General features: G+C 39.4%; 1 protein-coding gene across 2 annotated transcripts in view; it reads right to left on the reverse strand.

Moving 5' to 3' along the window:
* The window catches only part of Fras1 (Fraser extracellular matrix complex subunit 1), a 426,519-nt gene that overhangs the window by 166,995 nt on the left and 237,485 nt on the right, over positions 1-22,039 (reverse strand). For both annotated transcript variants that reach the window (XM_048784792.1, XM_048784791.1), the window contains exons 19-20: positions 14,186-14,326; positions 10,562-10,705 (exon numbers count right to left, since the gene is read on the reverse strand). In XM_048784792.1, coding sequence (XP_048640749.1) covers positions 10,562-10,705; positions 14,186-14,326 — 285 coding nt within the window. The remainder of the gene's footprint in view (positions 1-10,561; positions 10,706-14,185; positions 14,327-22,039) is intronic.

Genomic DNA, 22,039 nt, shown 5'->3' on the forward strand with positions numbered 1-22,039 from the left:
GGTGAGGAATTTACAATTCATTTGGTAGGCAATGGGAAGCCATCAAAAAGTTTTGAGCATTAAAAAGTGTTTTATAAATCAAAGCCAATATTCAAGAAGAGTTACCCCTCATCTTGGGAAGAAGCCAGAGACTTTTAATAGGGAAGAGCCTTTTGGGGAAAAAAATTGAGGGTACTTTCTGGGAAAGATGAACTTGGAGTTTTGCAGTAGAAACAGAAAAAAGGTAATATATCCAACAGCTATTGCATAGGTAGCATCTGCAAAATATGGCAGTGATTCGAATATGGAAAAGGGGTAGGTAGGAAGCAGCTGTAGCTCAACAGTTTTGAATTGTGCTGATTTAAGAAAAGTGGGTGGAGACTTTGAGAAGAAAAGGTGAGGTTTGTTTGCTTTATCATCGGATGGTACTCCTTTAAGCAAAACAAAACAAGAAATCAGACTTGTGGACTGAACATAAAGGTAGTGTGGAGAGTGCATGGGAAGGCCATGGTGGGCAAGACCACAAAGTGTCAAAAAGAGTAAATAAAATGACCAAGAAGCAGAGAGAGCCTGATGGAAACTGAGGCCAAGGACACAGCAGTCACGTGGGTACCTTTAAAGAAGCACTGCTTGGGTATAAAGCCCAGTTCGACTGCTTACTGGCTACAAGCTGGGGCAGATGGGTTATTATCATTAACCCCAGTCTCTTGTGTTGTAAACGGAGATGCTATAAGACTGATCTCCTGGGGTTGCAACAAGGAGTATATGAGATAATGTATGTATACAGATGGCACACAGTAAGTATTCAATAAACATTTATTATTCTCTATCTGTACTGGGCCCCATCAGAACCAATATTAATACTGATGATCATTGTGTGGGTCAGATTTTCAACAGTGTGACCAAAATACCTGACAAAAATAACTTAGAGGAGGAAAAGTCTACTTTGAGTTCACAGTTTCAGAGAGATTTAGTCTAAGGTCTAAATCCACTCCATTGCTCTGGGCCAAGGGGAGGCGGAACATCATGGTGGAAGATCATAAAAGAGGGAATCTCAGGCAACCAGGAAGCAGAGAGACAGGAGAAGGGGCTGCAGAGAAGATGAGCCCTTCCAGGGAATTGCCCCACTAGTGACCCACTTACTCCAGCTACACTTTATCTGCCTACAGTTATTGCCTAGTGAGCCCATTCAAACTAGGGTGAACTGATAAGGTTACAGTGCTCACAATCTAATCATTTCACCTCTGAATATTCCTGTATTAACATAGGAGTTGATGGGGGGGGCGCCTCATATCACACCATAACAATCATGCTTGCAACTAAGTCACTGTTTTTGTCTACTACAAGTAAACCACAGAGATTTGCATGAATGTAAGGAAAGAAAGTTAGTGTAGCCTTAGAGTTCTATTGCCTTTGGTACTGAAGAGGATAAGCTATGTTTAAATCCATCTGTGTTCCATTAACACAGACCTGCAAAAACATTCCCTGAAATCTGGGTCTGGCTCACAGTTCCCACAAAGACATCAGCCACCCTGATTTCACTGGGAGCCTTATGGATGCAGAGCTTGTAAGTAAGCTTTCTGTGATTACTACACCTGGATAAGGTATGTTTAGCAAAAGTCACATGAAGGAGAAAATACCTGTTGTTGTTGTGATTCTTTTTTTTTATTTCCTTTTTTAAATATAGAAAGGCCTCAATTTAAGCATGGATCATGTTTTTGTTTTCTTTTTTTTATTTGTTTTTTTATTGGTTGTTCAAAACATTACAAAGCCCTTGACATAGAGCTAATAAATGAATTCAGCAAAGTGGCAGGATTTAAAATCAACACGCATAAATCAAAGGCATTCCTGTATATCAGCGACAAATCTTCTGAAATGGAAATGAGGAAAACCACCCCATTCACAATATCCTCAAAAAATAAAATACTTGGGAATCAACCTAACAAAAGAGGTGAAAGATTTATACAATGAAAACCACAGAACCCTAAAGAGAGAAATAGAAGAAGATCTTAGAAGATGGAAAAATATACCCTGTTCATGGATAGGCAGAACTAACATCATCAAAATGGCGATATTACCAAAAGTTCTCTATAGGTTCAATGCAATGCCAATCAAAATCCCAACGGCATTTCTTGTAGAAATAGATAAAGCAATCATGAAATTCCTATGGAAAAATAAAAGACCAGAATAGCAAAAGCAATTCTAAGCAGGAAGTGTGAATCAGGAGGTATAGCGAAACCAGATTTCAAACTGTACTACAGAGTAATAGTAACAAAAACAGCATGGTACTGGTACCAAAACAGGCGGGTGGACCAATGGTACAGAACAGAGGACACAGAGCCCAATCCACAAAATTACAACTATCTCATATTCGATAAAGGGGCTAAAAGCATGCAATGGAGGAAGGATAGCATCTTCAACAAATGGTGCTGGGAAAACTGGAAATCCATATGCAACAAAATGAAACTGAATCCCTTTCTCTCACCATGCACAAAAGTTAACTCAAAATGGATCAAGGAGCTTGATATCAAATCAGAGACTCTGCGTCTGATAGAAGAAAAAGTTGGCTCTGATCTACATATTGTGGGTTTGGGCTCCAAATTCCTTAATAGGACACCCATAGCACAAGAGCTAAAAACAAGAATCAACAAATGGGACTTACTCAAACTAAAAAGTTTTGTTTTTGTTTTCTGAAAGGAAAAACTCAAAGAAAAGAAATGCCTTGAAATCTTCAATCATCCCTCAGTAGACAGTGTGATCTCTTAAATAAAACACAAATAGAGACAGGAAGAGAAAATCATTAAAAATTTTGGAGAGAGATTGGGTAAGCAATTCATAGTTCAAGCAATAGGAGATATGGTGACATGATGAGAAATAAGAAAAGAAAGTGCATTACCAAAAAGATGATAAGGAAAATAAAGAAGCAAGTGTTTTAAAAAAAATAGAAAGCACGAGAAAATTGAAAAAATATAGAGATAGAAGAATAGGAATGGAAAGAAGAGGAAAAAAAGGAGATAAGAAGCAAAATATGATTTGCACTGAGAAGAAAGAGGTCCTGGATCCAATTACTACGCATTAGAAAGGGACTAGATGAGACATTGGGACACCTGATTTGAGTCATTTGTTCTACCTGACATTTCTCAAACACCACCTATGTGCTAGTTAGGCACTGCACTGAGCTTTTAATTCTCCAGTCAACAAAAATGGGAATTATCTAGTATTCCCAATTCTGCAAGAAGCTTTCTTGGGATGATCAAATGAGTAAGAAGTTAAGCAAATGCTTTGAAAAGTATAAATCCACACACCATTCTTACTATTAACAATAACATGGAAAACTGAGCTATAGTATTGGAAGTCATGTTTAACCTATCCTGGACCAAGCAAAAAAATCATCTCTTACTCATTATCAACCAGATAAAAATGGTCAATTAAATTAAGTTACATAAACATAACTGAACAGTATTTAGCCATAAAAAATGAGAATTATGTGGATACTTCCAGTATTGTCAACACATATTGTGTTGCACATATTAACATGCAAATTAATGTGATAGTTAAGAGAAAAAGAACAAAGAATTACATAGTTGTTGACTACAACTATAAAACTGCAGTTATATACTCCTTAAAAATATTAAAATAAATGTGGAATGATATAAATTATCAAACTTGAGTATGTGTTAAAATGTTTCTTTAAAGTTGATCATTTAATAAGGATAATATACTACAAGAACACAGGAACATGACAGTGTATACCTCATTCAAGAGACTAACAAGTTCATGCAACTTTTCTTGATAGCACTTCTCCAAGCTCCCTTATTCATCATACCAGACCCTGTCAATCCACTAACCAAAAAAATCATTCCTGAGCTCCTATTGCGTGTTCTCAGTTGTTCTATAACATCATGGAGTACTACAAGTGATTAAGTATGTGCATTCTGGATTCACTCTCTAGGTTCAACTCTTGGTTATATCAATTGCAACTTCAGTAATTTTGAGCCAATTATTTAACTCTCTGCATTTCAGTTTCTTTAATGTAAAGCTGTAAAAGGATTAGTAGCCACCTTAGAGGATCACTGTGACTGTTCATTGGCAAAATACATTTGGAGCAATCAGCACAACACTTTACATACTAAGTCCCCACAACCATCACCTATTATTAGATCTAATACCGAGTGCCAGGTAACTGGTAGAAACTAGTAGCATACCAGGAATTAGACGTGGGAGATGCCAAGAAAAGGCTGGTCTAGAAGGGAAGAAATCTCAGCTAGGCACTGAGGGATGGATTTTGATAATCAGAAGAAAGCAATTACCACTACATGTTTAGGGTTTGTGCCTCTTTCCTTCCTTTTCATTTGCAACTGCAAAGCCAACCTGTCTCCCCACATGGTAGAAGCTGCTACAGAACAGATCTGGCTCTCATTGGCTCCCCAGGGCTCCTTCCCAGATTCTCAACTGTGTTCAACTTGAACTGCACCCCGCCCCCACACCACCACATTACTCAGTGTGGCAGTTGTTATCAGCTTATTCACAATGAATATCTATTGCTCTTTTAATCTGTGCACTTCTACTTTTTCACCAAAAAAATTTTAGGACCCTTCTTTTAGAAATTATGACAATAAATGGAGAAAATCATGGAAAAAAACTCAAAAGTGTTTTTTAAAAAAATTGGTTTGGAAGAAAAATGTTGACAGTTGTTTTCCTCAGGAAGCAAAAGGGTAGAAAATGTGCATCTCTTTGGGTGACCCCTCTGCCAGTCCACACAGAAAGGAAGGAGGGAGTGAGGGGAAAAAGAGGAGAGAGGGAAGGAGGGGAAAGGGAGCCTATGGCATACAGGATAATAATCTCATTTTATCTTTAGTACCAAATATAATTCAAAACACTAATACCGGTTAGTCCAGGGGTTTTTCCAAAGATCATTCTGTAAGCCATTGTTTAGCCCTGTGAAAGGCTACAAAAAAAGTAAGAGAGGGTTTTTAATGGAATATTGGGGAAATGATGTCCAGGCCACCATATCTTATCAATTCATAATGAACACATGCAATTATAAAGTTCTAAGAAATACTGGAATAATGAAAGTCTATTAACTTTAATTAACCAAAATGCCTGATCAAATAAATATGAGAACTTATTTTTTTCCCAAGAGTCTTTGTTGTATGTAACACCTGTAACTGTTGCTTAGACCCTGAATTCCACGGAACACAAGATGAAATACGATCAAAGTCATATTTATTTACTGAAACTTGTTTTCTTTTGCTTATATTCCCATATGGATGGTGAAACATGAAAAAATTCCCGCTGAAACAAAAACACTTTTAATCCCTCAGAATTCCCCCATTCTAACAAATCAGTGATTTTAATTTTTTCCAGTATTCCCCTCTGCAATATTGTTCTCTCAGAATTATTACCTTTTCCCACAAGAACTAAAATGTATAGCCATCCCATTAGGCATCCAGAGAGCCCAAGATATTATTATTATTTTTTTAATGCATCTGCATTTGACATTTCCCCCTCAGGTTTTTATCTGTGTTTTCTTTTTAATTTCACCCACTTCTATGAACAGGAGAAAGCTTTTAGCTGCAAATGATAAATGGATAAACCACCCCAGGCTTTGGAAATTTTTGATAATGTTGAGATGTGGGAGAAAAAAAAATCTATGAAGAAAAACCCTGGCTCTCCATAGCACTTAACCATGTCTATCTCAATGTTATGCACTCCTGCCTCTCACCCCAGTTCATTTATCTTTGTTGAAAACCCTCAGCCCAGGCCTAAATCTCACTAACTATATATTTTCTTTGATAGACTTAGAGGAAAAAATCCCAAACATATGACATCTCCATATGTGAGAACACATTGAGGTTATTGGACCTGTTCCCAGGATGTGTTTACTCTTGTCTGTGTGATAGATTAGATGTAATTTTCTTTTTTAAACAGCTAAGTGTGATTAAGAGGTCTCCAATGATGATCTGGGGGTACAGCTCAGATAGTGAATAAGTCCCACAGGTAAATCCCACCACCCTGTAAGGCTCACCATAGAGCAGAGAGGCCCTCCAATGAGCTAGGACTTCTCAAGGACGTTGAAGGATGCTCCACTGATGACACAGCCCAGGGTGGATGACCCTCCATTCTGTCATCACATAGCTCCTCCTGACACCTTCCTGAGTTTAGATAAAACTCATCTAAACATTCCACAAGTTTAACTACAACCCAAATAAGGCAACACTTCAGTTTAAAAAACAGAATTCCAGGAGAAAGGTTCAGGGTAAACTTAAGATAGGAGACAAGTTCCTGGTGGCTGCATGAAGAAACCGATTCACTTGTCCCTTTAGTCTGCTCCTGAACAGCTGCCCCAGGAAGTCCAACTGTCACCCCAAGTTCAACTTGTCTAAATTCAAACACATAGTCTTCCTCACTCTGTGTTACACCTATTCCTACCTGTGGTACATCTATCTACTCCCATCCCTTGAATTTCTATGACCTGAAACCTGGGAACCATCTATAAAGCACCCTCTTCCATTATCACCAGGTTTAAAAGAAATTGCCACTCTTGGATTATTTCTGCCCACAAAACAGAAAACATGTACAGATTAACCTAAAGTCATACCCAACGAAGGCAGGACTCCCTCCCTTCATTTCCTCAGCAGTTAACTCAATGAAGAGCTTCATCTCTCAGGTGGATTCCACAACTACTTCCCAATGGTGGTTCTGTCCTAGTCTCATCTCTCAGGCCGTCTTTCACAGATCTTTCATTTTCACCATGACACTCCCTGCTTAAAGCCTTTGTGAGATCATCTCAGCACTGCCTGGATGACAGAGCATGTTCTTAAACTGAGTAGAGCCTTTCTGCTCTGCCCTGCTTCCCTCCACTTCAAGTCCCACACTTCCCACACTCAGGACTGACATTCTACTTAAGTCTTCATGGGTGACTAAGTAGATATCTTCTTTGGAATTGCTGGATTGCTCTATTCTTCAAAACTTCATGCTCCTCTAATTCTTACCTTTCAAAATCCTATCAGTTGTGACATGCTCCAGAAAGCCTTCACACCCCCTTATACAGACATTCTAGTCTGGGTTGGGGTCCTGTCTTGCAGGTTTATCAAGGATCCTGTACCGTAAATAGAGTACCACAGCAACATCATACTAATCAATACCCTCCTCTCTTATGGGCACTGTGTCCTCCACAAATCTGTGTGTTGAAGTCCTAAACCTCAGAACCTTTGAATGTCATCACGGCTGGATATAGGACCACCAAAGAGATAATTAAGTTAAAATAAGCCTCAGAGTCTGATCCTAATTCAATCTTATAATAAAAGAAGCCAGGGGGGAGTCAATGAAAGAAGGCAACAAGAGAACAACCATTTGCAAACTAAGGAGAGAGGCCTCAGGAGAAGCCAACCCTGCTGGCTGTTGATCTTGGACGTCTGGTCTAGAAAAGCCAGGATTTCTTTTTTCCATCCCCTCATCAATTTTCTCAATAAATGTCTTCATCTCTCATGTGGATTCCTGCAACTACCTCCTAAGGTCTTTCCGCCCTCATCCAAACCATCTTCCACAGATCTTTCTCTTAAGACACCCGGCCTCTGGTGTTTTGTTATATCAACCCTAGAAGACTAATATTCCTTCTGTCACTAAACTAAGTTTCTTGAATTCAAGTTCCATCTTTGTACCCCCAGAGCTAGCACAGAGCTCAGCCTGCCATGGCACTTATGTTTAATAAATGCTCAACGAATTGGTAAAAGGATGAATGTGTTACAATGCTACAGATGAGTGAGAAGTGTTTAGAAAAGGCATATATTTAGTGAAAGAATAAGCCTTGGGCTCAATGCATTTCTCTAAAAGTAACAATTGAAATTACTACTCAAACTTCTCTATAACAAATACTATTCCACCAGTCTTCACCGAATAAATGATTCCCAAGCACCAGACGATGGCTATCTTATTTTAAAACATTATTTAGTACACTTAATTCCCTTGACAGCCAGGCTTTGCCTTTCCTGTTCACATTAATGGGACCTGATCTTCTAAGACTAGGGACTCACAGAATCATTTAACTCAGTCCCATGATTCTAAAGGTCCCATATTAGCCTTAAAAAATTAATGCATTTCCTAATCACCTAATTTACTATCAAAGAGTGTTCTGGACATTGGCAGGAACAGAGCTCATTAAAAATTAAAATTTTCCAATATCCTTATATAAACATTTATTTATAAAATATGTCCCAGTATAAAATGTTTAGGGTCCACATGAAAATAGATTGGAAATAGAATAAGCCATCATTAAGGGTGTAGCTTTGGTACTACCTTCTCATTCTTCTCCCTGATGTGGATCTTTCCTTGTCCATCTTTCACACAGCTTGCAGATTTCTTGCCCATAACACTCCTTTAGTCAAGGAACAGTTTTCTGCAAAACTCTCATAACCCTATCACCTATAAGATCAGTCCACACTATTTTGCCCAAAACTTTGGATTTTTTAATACTCTGGTTCCAATTTAAATTTTCCAACACTTTCATTTAATATGCTTTAATGCCAATCATGTTCTTCACTCTGGTTGGATGACTCACTGGCCATGAACATCCTTCTAGGCTTTAGCTTCTAGGCCTCTCTCCTGGAGGAATCAAAAAGCCCACCTGACCTCCCTCTAACTGAATCCTTGCTCTTCTTCTCCTGTATGATGCCTTCCATGTCTTGTTGCATATCTTTCTATTGAACTCCTACAGCCTTTACTGCCTATAAATGTTACTGAACATACATTTCTTTATACGATTCATTTTCTGAGTCTTTAATTCATCTCCTTAAGAAGGCTGAAGGGTCTCTGTGCTCCCTCACACAGCAACTAAGTAACTTGTGGCTTGGTGGGTCCTCAATACTTAACTACTAATGTGTTTTAACCATGTGCTATGATTTTAATATGGTTTGGATCCCCCAAAGACCCTTTGTGATGGAAGCCTTTGTCCCCAGGGTGGTGCTACTGGGAAGTAGTAGAAGTTTGTTCCCTCTGACTTCCTATTTAGTAATATAAGCTCTAACGTACACACATGACTTCACCATGATGTGATGCAGCTGAGAGAAGGGCCTTCACCAGAATGGAAGTGAAGCTAATGCCATGACCTCCAACCTTCAAAACTTGAAAATAAATAAACCTTTTCTATTTATAAGTTGGCTGCCTCAGGTATTTCACTGTAGTAACACAAAGCTGACTGACACACCGTATCGGGTCTTCTTAGTTCTCATAATAGCTCCTCCTGTATATCCTAAAATAAGACTCAGTAGCTAAATTCAAGCTTACAAATGATGATAACAGTCAACCCCTGCTATCATCAGATTCTCCTTTGGGAGGTAGACACCAATGTCTTCCCTTTGTCAACTTCCTAAGACAGACCTTACTACAATGAGCAGCATGAGCAAGGAGACTCAGATCCTGAAGCTGGTAGGGTTTCTGATTAGTCTTAAGCCTGAACTTGGAGATTCTACTTTTCATTGCCTCTAAATTGTTCCCAGTCTCTGTGACTGGGCTTTTCAGCTACACTCCTACAACTTGACAGTTTTGAGTCTTCTTAGAGTTCAGAACTTATCCCCAAGTCTAGCATGAAGATCTTGCACAGAAAGGAATGGATCACCCAGGACCATGGTACCACCAGCTACACTGCCACTGACTCGCTTCCCTCTGCCCACAACCAGACTGTGATATCCAGACTGAATGTGCCTGCTGGACACTGTGACCTAGACAACTGGCCATGAGTCCATCCTGCCCAAGGACAAGCCCTCTAGCACCCATTCTACCAGGTCCCAGCTTCCTCGCCTTTACCATCTGCCCAGTAGCAGAACTGCTAAAGGCAGAACTCTTCAAATTTCACCTATAATTTAAAGAAGAGGGTAAAAACGTGTACACAGACCCATTAACATTATATTCGTCTGTATAAAGTCTTCGGTGACAGGCTCATTGTCTTCTTCACTTTCTCCGCAGTATTCCAAACATCTGACCATTAGTAGAGACTCAAGATTTCCTGATGTTGTGTGAATGAATAGATGGATATAAATGGCAGATGTCTGCAACGTTACTGAAATTTCTCTTTGCTTTCCTAATTTGTTGTTTGTTTGATATCTGAGTTCTAAAATGAGAATGAAAAAAAGAATCTCATCTCCTGAGGCAACTGGTCTACTTTTGGGTTAATCTCCTTAAAATTTCATGCCTGGTTATGGCAAATATTCTACCCAGCAAGGGGAGACAGAGGGACACCATCTTTGGAGTGAGTGTTTTGACAATACACTTTACTGTCTTAAAATGATATTGCCAACTGCATACAAAGGTACTAAAGTCATCCTTTCACTCTTCTTTAGTATGAGATTCTAAGGTTTTTCAGGTCCTGCAGGAATATTATTAGATGTTCCATTTGAATCCACAAATATTTAGTAAATGCCTGCAGGCGAGCAGTGCAGAGAATTCCCAGACATGAGACAAGTATCTATAGAAGAGTTCAGCATCTGAGCCCAAAGGATAAGTACAAGAGCCCTTTATGCCTGCTGTGAAGAGCCCCAGCAGCAGCCTGGCAATTTCCAAGGACTTTGAAGGAAGTTCCACTCACCAGCACAGTACCCCACGAGATTGAGGAACTGCTCTTCCTTGCAACTGGTCTTACACTTCCCATTGGTAACAGTGACATGAGGGTGACAAGAGGTGCAGTCAGATTCCAAGGGCCCATGGCACCGCCTGCAGGTCGGGTGGCATTCTAAAGGGAGAAATAGAATTAGCAGCTCAACATGCAAGTTCATGAAGTATTTAATGCACTCTACAAATCTCAAACTCTAATCATCTTTTGAAGATTGCAGAGCAAGGCAGGCACTCCCTTAGACCTGACCAAGAGACTGCACTTCTGCTATTAATAAGAATACTGTTGGGCTGGAGTTGTGGCTCAGCGGTAGAACACTCGCCTCACACGTGCGAGACCCTGGGTTCGATCCTCGACACCACATAAAAATAAATGAATAAAATAAAGGTATTATGTCCAACTACAACTAAAAAATAAATACTTAAAAAAATAAGAATACTGTCCACAAACATAATATGGAATTTAGAACTATAAAATTTTGTGTAATGTGTTATACCTTCCAGGGGAACCAGAATGACCATCCCCATCTATATTAAATAGGAAGTTCAAATCAGAGTCACAAAGCACAAAGATAAATGGTAAAACATCCCCCACTCCAAAATACCATGCTTCAAAGGGAGAATGAGATAGGGAGAAGAGGGAGATATTTTACTTCTCAGAAATTCCTGGCAGATGGAGGGATCCACACAGCAAGTGATACTGAGACTTCTCATTAGCCTGTGTCATCAGCCAAGCTTTCCCTTCTTCACACAACTTGAAAGTCTGTTTTATCAGCAATACTTAGTGAAAATATGAAGAACAAGAAAAAAAAAAAGTCCTCTCTGGAGGTTATCATGAGCTGCATCTGAAGTTCAACCCCTAAAGCAAAATTATGTCAAAGCTATGTCTTCCCCAGAAAAACCACCACGTGAACAAGAGGTACTACACTGCAAAAGACCAGGTGAGCCTCGGGAAAGGGTAGGCAATAAAGATAAGGGTGGCAAGGAATCAAAGGATGTTGCAGCAGCAGCTGCATTCACGCAGCCAAGGCAGGCAGCAGGCAGCAGCAGGAGCAGGCGCATGCGAGGAGATTTAAGGATCTCTCTGCCAAGGACGAGGAGGTCTAAGCAGGTCTGATTCCAAGAGGTGGGGAGGCAAGGGACTGGAGCTGGGTAGAGCTTGCTGGAACTGATGAATTCCTTCCTGGCACACGACTGGTGGAAAACAATGGTGCAGATTTCAAGTCAAGTCAACTGCCTCTTGCTTCTGGCAAGAGGCCAGAAGAAGATAAGGAGTTATATTAAAAAAAAAAAAAAAAGCAAGCAAGAAAATGAACTGCTGATTAGAAGGAGAGTACTAACCCCCTTTTACATTCCTAGGGCTCTCAACTTTGAAAATGCCTATCTGAGAGCTGCTAGCATTCTCAGGATGATTCCCCCACCCAGTTCTTCCTCCCTACCAGAATATTTCCAGTGACCTGGGTGCCCTGCTGCTGGTGGTACCATCCATCTGCTGATTTCAGGCAGACAGAGGAGAGTTAGAGCTGCACAGAGTTTCCTCCTCGAAACAATTTTACACACACAGAAACCAACTGAGTTAGGAAGAAAGCACCTAGGGATAGAAATGGCTTTCAAGGACAACTCTAATGACAAAGAAACCAGGAACATTCTCCCACTGGGCTTGATAGAGTGTTTAAAGTAAAGCAGCTCACCAGGGACCTAGAGAAATTAAAAAGGTATCTGCGAAAAGGAAGAAAAATCCAGAATAGAAATAATATTGATCTTCAATTGTCTAAATTTGTGTTCAATCTAAATTTTCTCTTCTGAGCTTTAAGGCTACCCAAATCTACCAAACGTTAATTTATTTAAAAAATATTTTATAAATTTGTTACATGTGTTCTGACTCCAGAAACACATATAATACGATTTTATCACAATGAGCTTTTTCCTATTAGCTGGCTTCAGCCATCTAGTTTTGGAAATAAAATTTAAAAAATCACAATAGAATGTGTTTTGTCTTCTTTCTGTCCTGTAGATACAAGAAAATACAGTCCTACAATAAGGTGCTTAAATTTTAGTATTTCGTCAATTCCAATAAAATCCTGCACTAATCTGAACTAGCAATTTCCAGAATCTCTGTCATTGAATTACAAAGGTACTCTTAAAAACATGTTGGACTAACACATCAACAAAGGAAATAAATACCTCTCTCCCCTCTTGCTCTATTCTGTGGTAGCCACAAGAACAGAAGATGAAAACCACAGTTACCTGTGCCAAATGCCTGATCCTATAAACATGCATTTGCACCTGCAGTAGTTTGTCTCCACGATGACCTCCATTAAACCCATCCCTCACTGTACGCATAAGCCATTCACCTACTGAGGGATGGAGTCTATTCCTTCATACCCTCAAACCTGGACTGTCCTGCTTTGACCAAGAGAATGTAGTAGAAGTGACAGCAAGACTTCTGAGGTTAGATTATAAGAAGCATGGACATTCTATTTAGTAGGTCTCTTAGAAAACTCACTTCAGGGGAAGAGAACTGGTGTCTAAGAAAACTGACTAAAGAAGTCTACCAGGCTGTGAAGAAGTTCACTTAACCACAAGAGGCCTCATCAGGTAAGAGACTAAGCAGGAGGATGATATGTCAATGAAGAACCCACCTATAGAATCCTAAGAGAAAGCTGACCAGGTGAGTCCATCAACTCCCAGAACTGGAAAAGATGAAATAATCTATTGTTTTAAGCCACTAATTTGGGGTGGCAATAGATAACCAGAGAAAAACCACATTGTAAGAGATAAAGTAAAAAAAGTTAGCCTCCTTGAGTACTGAATCTTTAAATTTTAAATCCTTCCTCCATTTCTTATGTGACAAGGAATGGGAGAGAAAAAATGGAATAGTAGGCATCTAAGAAAAGTGTGTGTGTGTGTGTGTGTGTATGTATGTATATATATAGTTTTTCCTAATATGGGGAATTGTTTATGACTTAATGTTTGGGGAAAAGTAAATATCAAAAAAGTATAGTTCTAATGTTGTTTCAGCTAAATAATAGCATGCATAAAAGGTAGACTGAAAAGAACTATATTACCAGGTTAAGAGTTGTTGCTTCTGGTATGTGGAATTATAAGTGATCCCCACCCTCCAAACCCTTTTATTTTTCCTATTCTGAATTTTAAAAACTTTTACCACAAACACATACTCCTTTAATAATCAGAAAAAAACCTTTAAAATTTTTAATGAGCTATAGGAACAAAGAGTTATGCTGAACTGAGTTCTGGTTCTTATAGGTCATTAGCATCATTATTTAATTTATGAGGGAGTTATTTATTCAGATCATGGTCTCCCAGGCAAGAAAACACCTAGTTCCAAGTATATTCAAATAATTGTTGTCTCTAGGGTAAAGTTGACTCTAATTTTTCACTTCATCCATGCTTCCTTATTGGCAGCACAGAACCTCACATTTTCCCTCCCTCTGTACCTCTACACCTGTAAATTGAAGACAAGGCTTTACAGCCCAACCCTAGTCCCTGGTATGACAAGGTTTCTAATTACACTGTCTGGCTGCGGTATGAAGAGAAAGCCTAGGTATAGGGACTCTGCCCCAGCACGTTACATACTCACCTGTACAACTACCTTCCTGGTTAAAGTAGCCCTCAGGGCACTGGGAGAGGCACCGCCCATCCAGCAGCACGTGGGAAGGCCTGCAGGCTGTGCAGTTATGAGGGCTTTTCCCCAAACACTTGAAACAGGACTGGTGGCAAGCTGGGAGAAGGACAAGGCAGAGGAGATGATTAGGGAAGCTCCATAGGACACGAACAGGAGGTCTAGCTCACCCTCACATGAACATGTCTGGGTTGGAACACGTTTTGCACATTCACTTGGTTTTCCCAACATGGCACACATCTCGTACTTCTTTCTTCAAGGAGATCTCTTGCAAAGCAAGCACTTGTGGAACCAGATTAGGTAAAGTACAAATGCCACAAAATACACATAAGCATTTGCAGAATCATACCTGTCTTTCTCCCCAGTTGCCATTCTCAGAAAATGCAATATAAAACAGTTCCCTCTCCCTTGGGCCAGCTCTCACTGTCACTAGATACCTGGCTGCTCCTCAGGCTGTCCAAGTTAAAGAGAAAGGTGATAGAGCTATGCTCATTGATTCCACAAATGTTTCTACAGTGTCTTCTCTGTGATGGAGAACAGACATACACAGGCAAGGAGAACCATTCAACATTTGAGCTGCTCAAGCTAGCTATATCAACAGACAAGCAAGTAACCCAAATATAATAAGAGAGAGAGATAGTACAGGACAGAGGATGAGTGTTACATCATAGCTCTACTTGACCTTGACTTGGTGTGTCATTTCTCAAGGCTCCTGCTTCCTCTTCTACAAATCAAGGACACAAACACTACATACTGCACAGGGTGTTGTGGACACTAATGGGGCTGATGCATGTAAAATTTTTAGGATGGTGCCAGACACATAGTAAGGGCCTAATAAATCTCAGTATAATTAGTGAGTGCTGTGTTAGAAGTATCCACAACTATAAAAAGAGTAAAGAAAAAGAAAACACTTCTGCCTGCCTTCATAGGACCTCTAAGGATAAGGCGGACATTTGTATCATTTCCCAAGAGTGGCCTTTGTATTAATCGTGCCTCCTTGTTCTCTGTATTTCTGATTCTATGTCTTCTGGGACAATGCTGATTCTGCAGAGAACATCCCTCCCAAGGCTAGATTCCTAGAGATAGGAAAGAATTCTCTTAGGAGGAGGCCTTCCTATGCAACTAACCACCACAGAGTTCCACCCCAGAGCCCCACCCGAGCCCTCCTTCTCCTGCTCTCACTCTGGGTCACTATTCTAATTAAGATCCTATTACTGGATCCTATTCCAGCAGGTGACCCCATGCATTTTAAACCATCTTCTGTCCAATGGACAAGAACTCCAGACTGCAGGAATATCCTGCTGAGTCTCCTCTTGCTTCCTCTATCAAAGACCCCTACTTACACTACAGCAGTCTAGGAGGCAAAAAAAAAAAAAAAAAAAAAACAGATGTAGTTTGACACCACAGAGATCTCCATTTCTACCAACCCCTAATAAAATGTAACATAATATTTGACATACACAGAGCTGATATTCAGCTAGGATGTCCTCGTCCATCAGCACTGGCTGTTCAAGTATTAGACTACATTCTTTGGCTGGTATACAAGCCTTCTAGTGCCACACTTTGTATCTTGCCCCACCCATCAAACAACACCTAAAGGTCCCAAACCTGTACCAGCAATGCCCCCCATCCCTACCCCTGCTATTGACCCTGCTCCTAAGCTAAAGCCAATGCCTATGCCCACTGGGCTTTGCTCTGCCTTAAGAATTTATTTTATTTGTTTATAAGAATTTATTCTTGTAAATAGCTCTATTAGCACAGGTTGCAGGAATTTTTTTTCCTAAGTATTTCTTTAAGAAACAAAATGCAATTGGTAGACCGAAATTTAAGCAAATAAGAGAAGGGTACACATTAGCTCCCTATTTAAGACATATTTAACACAAAATGAAATAGCATGTAATGGACCGTCAGATGGCAATATTTCAAAAAACAGCTAAATTATACTGTCAATGCAAAGCTGTTCCAGGATGACTAAGGGAAGCAACCTGAAGCAACACAATATTTTCTACATACCTAAATAAATATACTTATGATAATACCAATATGGTTATATTAGTCTTTACAAGATTGCTAAAATCCCTAGCTCTTCCTGATATACTTCCTTAATAAAAAGGAAATCAAAGCGTATCACTGTGGAATTGAAAACCGGGGAAAGATGAATTAATGCATTATGAGTACAAACATATTTTATTTCATTCCAATTGGTTACGAAGTCAATGTGATAGCCTAGCACAGTGAATAAAGGTTATTACTGTATGTAAAACAGGAAAGCAGAGAGGACATGCAAGTTGGAGGGTTGGTAGGCCAAACAGTTCAGAGGGAAGTCCTTTTGCTACCCACAGGATTTTAGAAATAAGTCCAACTGAACAACACAGCTGATTCAGAATTGCCTCCACTGGAAATGTCTGAGAACCAAATGGATAATGAGCTGATTATTGGCTGGGGGCACAGAGGAAAAAAATGATGTTGGTAGGCTGGTCTAAGCCCTTCTCAGTGTCTTTTTCTCTGCAATGCTCTGTTTATGTAAGTATAGGCATTTGCATCTCTAAAACAATCTCATGAAACTTAATTCTGTGCTGGTTTGGGAAATGTCTACACTATTTCAGTGAGTTTTATTAGGATTGATCATTCTATGGAAGCGGATTTCATAGCAGGAGTTCTGTCTGCAGTTTAAGATCCTTCAAGGAAGACTAACTCCATTATAGGGCATATATGGAAGGTATTTGAAAGAAGTTCTATGAATAATTCCTCCACCACGTATTACAACATTTTTAGAGACTGGCTTTCCAGTTGATGGTGAAGTATATTTCTGAAAAGGCGTAACTGAGCTGTGTAAGCACTGGAAGTGTCAGCACTAAAAGTGTCCTTAGATGGCTATAAAGTCCAGTCATCTTGACTCCAGCAGAAATCACACTTAAAACAATTAAAACATGTCCAGTTTTGTTCATTCTACTTTTCATTAAAATTTCAAACGACTGATATTTTACTATTTTCCTTTTCTATGTAACGATACAAAAAAGTGGTAGAGCACCTCTACTTTCATATCAGATAACATTTCCTGGCTTTTCATGTCAAAAGCAATTTTTGAGGTAGGCTTCTCTTGAAATATGATGTAGATATCAAAATCCTCTAGGACATACAGTATGAGCACTGTGATCAGGGATGAAAGTCAAAATGAATGAAGCTGAACAAAACTGATCTTCTTTCCCTCTTACTTTTCCTTCTTCTTATCCTCCCTCACGCTTCCTAATGGATATGATTTAACGACTCTCGTTTCTTCCCTGCTCCTGTACCCTGACTAGATTGGCAGCTTTGTAAGAATAAAAATCACACCCTTTTCATCTCTGTGATTCATCAATACCTGTCCTAGTCCCTTTCCCAGGCATGTCTTAAGTTCTCACTGATGAACCTCTGCTGTCTAAACAGGTGGGTGGGTGGGTGATGGATGGGCAGATGAATGAACACACTGGCATCATATGATCTAGCTCTTCTCTCTTTGGTCATTCCCATCACTTCTTTCTCTGTCCACCCCATAAATAATATGAGTTCTCAAAATTCCGCCCTCCGCCCCTTCTTCTTCCAACTCTCCAATAAACTTACCTGTAGCTCTCGTGATGACCTCTAGACACCTGTGAGTCCTAAGATTTATGAATACAGCTCTGTCCCATTGTTCTAAACTCCAATCATACAAATCTCCTGCCTGGTGAAGATCTCTATGCAGTGATTCATAGATATCCCACCCTCCCCATTTCTAAAATACAACTTCTTATCTGCTTCTAAGCTCAGCCATATCTCTTAATGTGAATCATGACATCTGTTCAAAACTGTACTCCAGATTCACCCACAACCCCACACCCAACTCCCCACCTGGTGTCCTTCCTTTAGCTCACTGGTCCCACCATTCACCAAGTCACTCATGCTAAAACTTGAGTTGCCCTAGACTTTCACTTTTTCAGTCACCATAAAACTTTTGGGTTCTGTTGATTTTATGTCCTTAATCTCTGTCAAATCTACCCCAGCTTCTCCATCCTCCCACCCCTGGGTCCAGACCTTCAAGATCACTCATGATCACTAATGCCACACCTTCCTAACCAGCTCCACCTCATTTCATTCCATATATCTATCTGCCACATAACATCCAGGTAGATCTTTGTAAAATGCAAGTGAACCAAGTGAGTCCCCTACTTCAAACCTTTTAATGGTTCACCAGTAACAAGGAACTCCAATTCCTAATCACAGCACTTAAAACACTTCACGATATGAGCCTTGCCTCGTGTCTCCAGTATCGTTTGTCACAATTTTTTCTCTTTGGATTTCTTAGTGCAGGAATACCAAATGTGCTGTACTTCTCTAAACACCCATGATTGGCACTTGTTATCTCCTTGGCCTTGAACACCCTTCCCTGCCTTCTTCACCTGGTGGATGGATGCCCACTGACCCTTCAGAAGCCCAATCATGAAAAGATTTCCTCTACAAATCCACCCTCACTACCTTCCATCCTGGAGAGCCATTGAGGGAGGTGCTAGGGGTCCTTCCTCCCTCCTTTCCTCCCTCCCTTCCTTTCTGCTGTTTCTGTACCTAGTGCCTCCTGCCATTCCAATATGTACCATGTGTTTTTAACTATTTCTCCCCTATTCATCAGGCTTTCCTTAAGCCATGTTCTGTATCTTTTTCATCCTTCTATCCCCAAAGCCTAACACACCCATGCTCTAAAAAGAAGGGGAAAATGAAGAGGACTGAACATTACCAGAAGGCATGTATTCATATAGCTTATGTCAGCACTCTTGGGAACACATCAAGAACGTTGTTTAATATAGATTCTGTATGCTTTATTTAATTGATGTAAGGGAATCCTAACTTCATAGATGATCATATAATCTTAAATTGTGCAGGCAGATTCCTGCCCATTTATTTCTTTAATTAAAACTCTTTGCCTTGAGGCCTTTGGTAAGTCTTAGCAACAACTAAATAGACCAAAATACATACAGTATACTTTACTTCTCCCTGTTCACCTAGCAAGTTACTTAATAGGCCAAAATAACTGCTGAACTTCTTATTTTTAAAAAATTGACCTATACCAATTTTGTGCAATTTTGCTCTATGTATTAAGACCCAGTCCAAGATGGCAAATTATCTTCCAAAATGAAAACAAAGGCTTAGAAAAATTTAGTTACTGAAATTTCCCTGATGTCTTCCTGACCAAAACTCTGCCACCACGAAAAAGTAGCCAAACCAGGAAGGGTTCTGCTAGGATGTATTGCCTATGCAATCTTTTTTAAAAAGTGATTCTTCTGATATAATAAACTAGACAATATATAAATAAAACTCATCATTGTAGTACCAAGTTCACTTTTAAAATAAAATCTGTGATTTCTTCAAGACTTATAATTTTAAGTCCTCTCACTGCACTTTGTGGCAACTGAAAGAATTCAACATTAATCTGCCATGGAATTGGGCAATTACATGGCTAATCAAATCATAGCTAGTCCTGGTCACCACTGCCAAATTCCTTAATGGTGACTGAGCCACATCATTAATTGCATGGCCTGGTCTGAAGTTAAATTATAAGGCTCTAGTGTGGCACAAAGAACAAGGCATTAGTGCTGGGAAGAAGGAAATAATTACTAAGCAACTATATCTGTGTATCAACCCATGATCCTCCATTGCTAAATGCTTCTATTGGCTCTTTCTAAGCCTAACTTTTTTCATCTATAAAATGGAAGTACATGTGTGCAAACTCAGGATTTTCAACAAAATTCTTGGTTGTAAGTAATTTCTAAGGAGAAGGAAGAAGGAAAGAAGGAAGGAAGGAAGGAAGGGAGGAAGGAAGGAAGGAAGGAAGGAAGGAAGGAAGAAATCGATTGATCGATCTAGTAGTGTTGCCAGATAAAATATAGAACATCAAGCTGAATTTAAATTTCAGATAAACATATTATTTTAGTATGTTTAATGCAATATTGGGCATAGGCTCATACTAAAAATTATTCATTTTTGAATCTTCTGAATCCCCTATTTTTATTTGCTAAATCTGGGAACCTTAGAGATAGACACTTTCTGCCATTTGTATTTTCAAAAGTTTCTGTTACATGTATAATTCTTGCAGTGAGAAGAAACAAAACTTGGGATTTTTGTTTAAAAAAATTGCTTTTAGAGAGAAAAAGTATACTAAGGCTAATATGATGTGGTTATCCTTCTTTGAATAGAAGATTTACTTATCCAAATACAGTCCAAGGACCAGCAGCATCAGCCTCACCTGGGACTATGTCATAAATACAATACTCAAGATCCCTACTCCTTCTGAATCTGCATTTCAACGTGGTTCCCAAGAAATTTCTATGTTCTAGAGACTTCAACTAAAAGGTAAGTGTTTGAAATAACTGAATAATTTAGAGGAAAAATATTCATTTAGCAAGAGTACAAGGAGCATCACAGACTGATTTGAGAAATTTGACCTGATACTAAGAACAAGAGACAGAGTTTCAGCCCTGTGCTCCGTCCATTCTGCCAGAGACAGTCACACATACTGTCACTAAATGACTCCAGGAGGAGTTGTCACACACTTGCAAGGAAATGGCAAAGAAGCTTCTATTGGCTCCCCAGGAGACTCCATCCTGGTTAACTCACAGAAGCCTGAAAAAAAAAAAAAAACAGTGGGTGGAGGCTGATCACAAGACAAAGGATGCTTTAGTGATGTTTTGGAGGGTTTGGGTTTTTACTAATTTGTTTAGTTTTATTGAGGGAGGTGCTAGGGGTCCTGCCTGCCTCCCTCCCTCCCTCCATCCCTCCCTTCCTTCAGAAACTAGTACCAGGAGCCATGACACATACCTATAATCCTAACAACTGAAGGCTGAGGCAGGATGCAAAGTTCAAAGCCAGACTGTGCAACTTAGCAAGACCCTGTCTCAAAATAAAACAAAAATGAATGAAAAGAGTTTGGGATGCAGTTCAGAGATAGTGTGCCCCTGGGTTCAAACCCTGATACCAAAAAAAGAAAAAGAAAAAGAAAGGAAAAAAAAAAGAAACTTTTAATCTTTCCTCAGTGTTGGTGAATACTTGGTTATACAGGTGAGATCAACTGTGTATGAAATTACTAAAATTTTTCTTTTAGTGAATCCTAAAGGTTGATATTTAATAAACACACACATTTTTACTTAAAATGCCTCCAAATTATCTTTTATAGACTCTCAGCAATACTAGCCTCTCTTTAGAAAAATAGAGGCTCTAGGGTAAAAAAAAATAAAAAATAAAAAAAATAAAAAAAAAAATTCAAGCTCCATCTCCTGAAGTGCCCAGCTCTTTCTTAAGAATGAGCCAAAACCACAAGATAAACACATGCAGGTAAATGGCTCCATCTCTCCAGAACTCTTCTGCTTTTGAGCCACCCCAGCGCATTACTCTTCTCCACTGTCTTGCCATGAGCTTCATAATGCAGTCCACCATCCAAGAGCATACCACGGGATTTGTTGCTGTTGTCATTCATTCATTCATTCATTTATTCATTCCCTGTTTCTCTCACTAAAATACATATTCCATGAGGACAGGAATTTTCATCCAACTCATCCACTAGTGCATCTCTGGTGCCCAGAAATGACTGGTATACATAAACTCAATCAATGTTTGTGTAAGGAATGAATAAATACAGGCAGCTTCCAACAAGCAGTGCTCTTCATGGTCACTGTTTGATAATTTATATATATAAATATTTATTTATTTTGGTCCCGTCAATCAGACTTAAATTTTAGTTAAATATCTGAAGTACTAATACTTCTTGCACAAGGTCATTCCAGAGTATATAATACAGCTCAAAGTAAA

This window comes from Marmota marmota, unplaced genomic scaffold (genome assembly GCF_001458135.2).
Source record: "Marmota marmota marmota unplaced genomic scaffold, marMar, whole genome shotgun sequence".
NCBI classification, from domain to species: domain Eukaryota; kingdom Metazoa; phylum Chordata; class Mammalia; order Rodentia; family Sciuridae; genus Marmota; species Marmota marmota.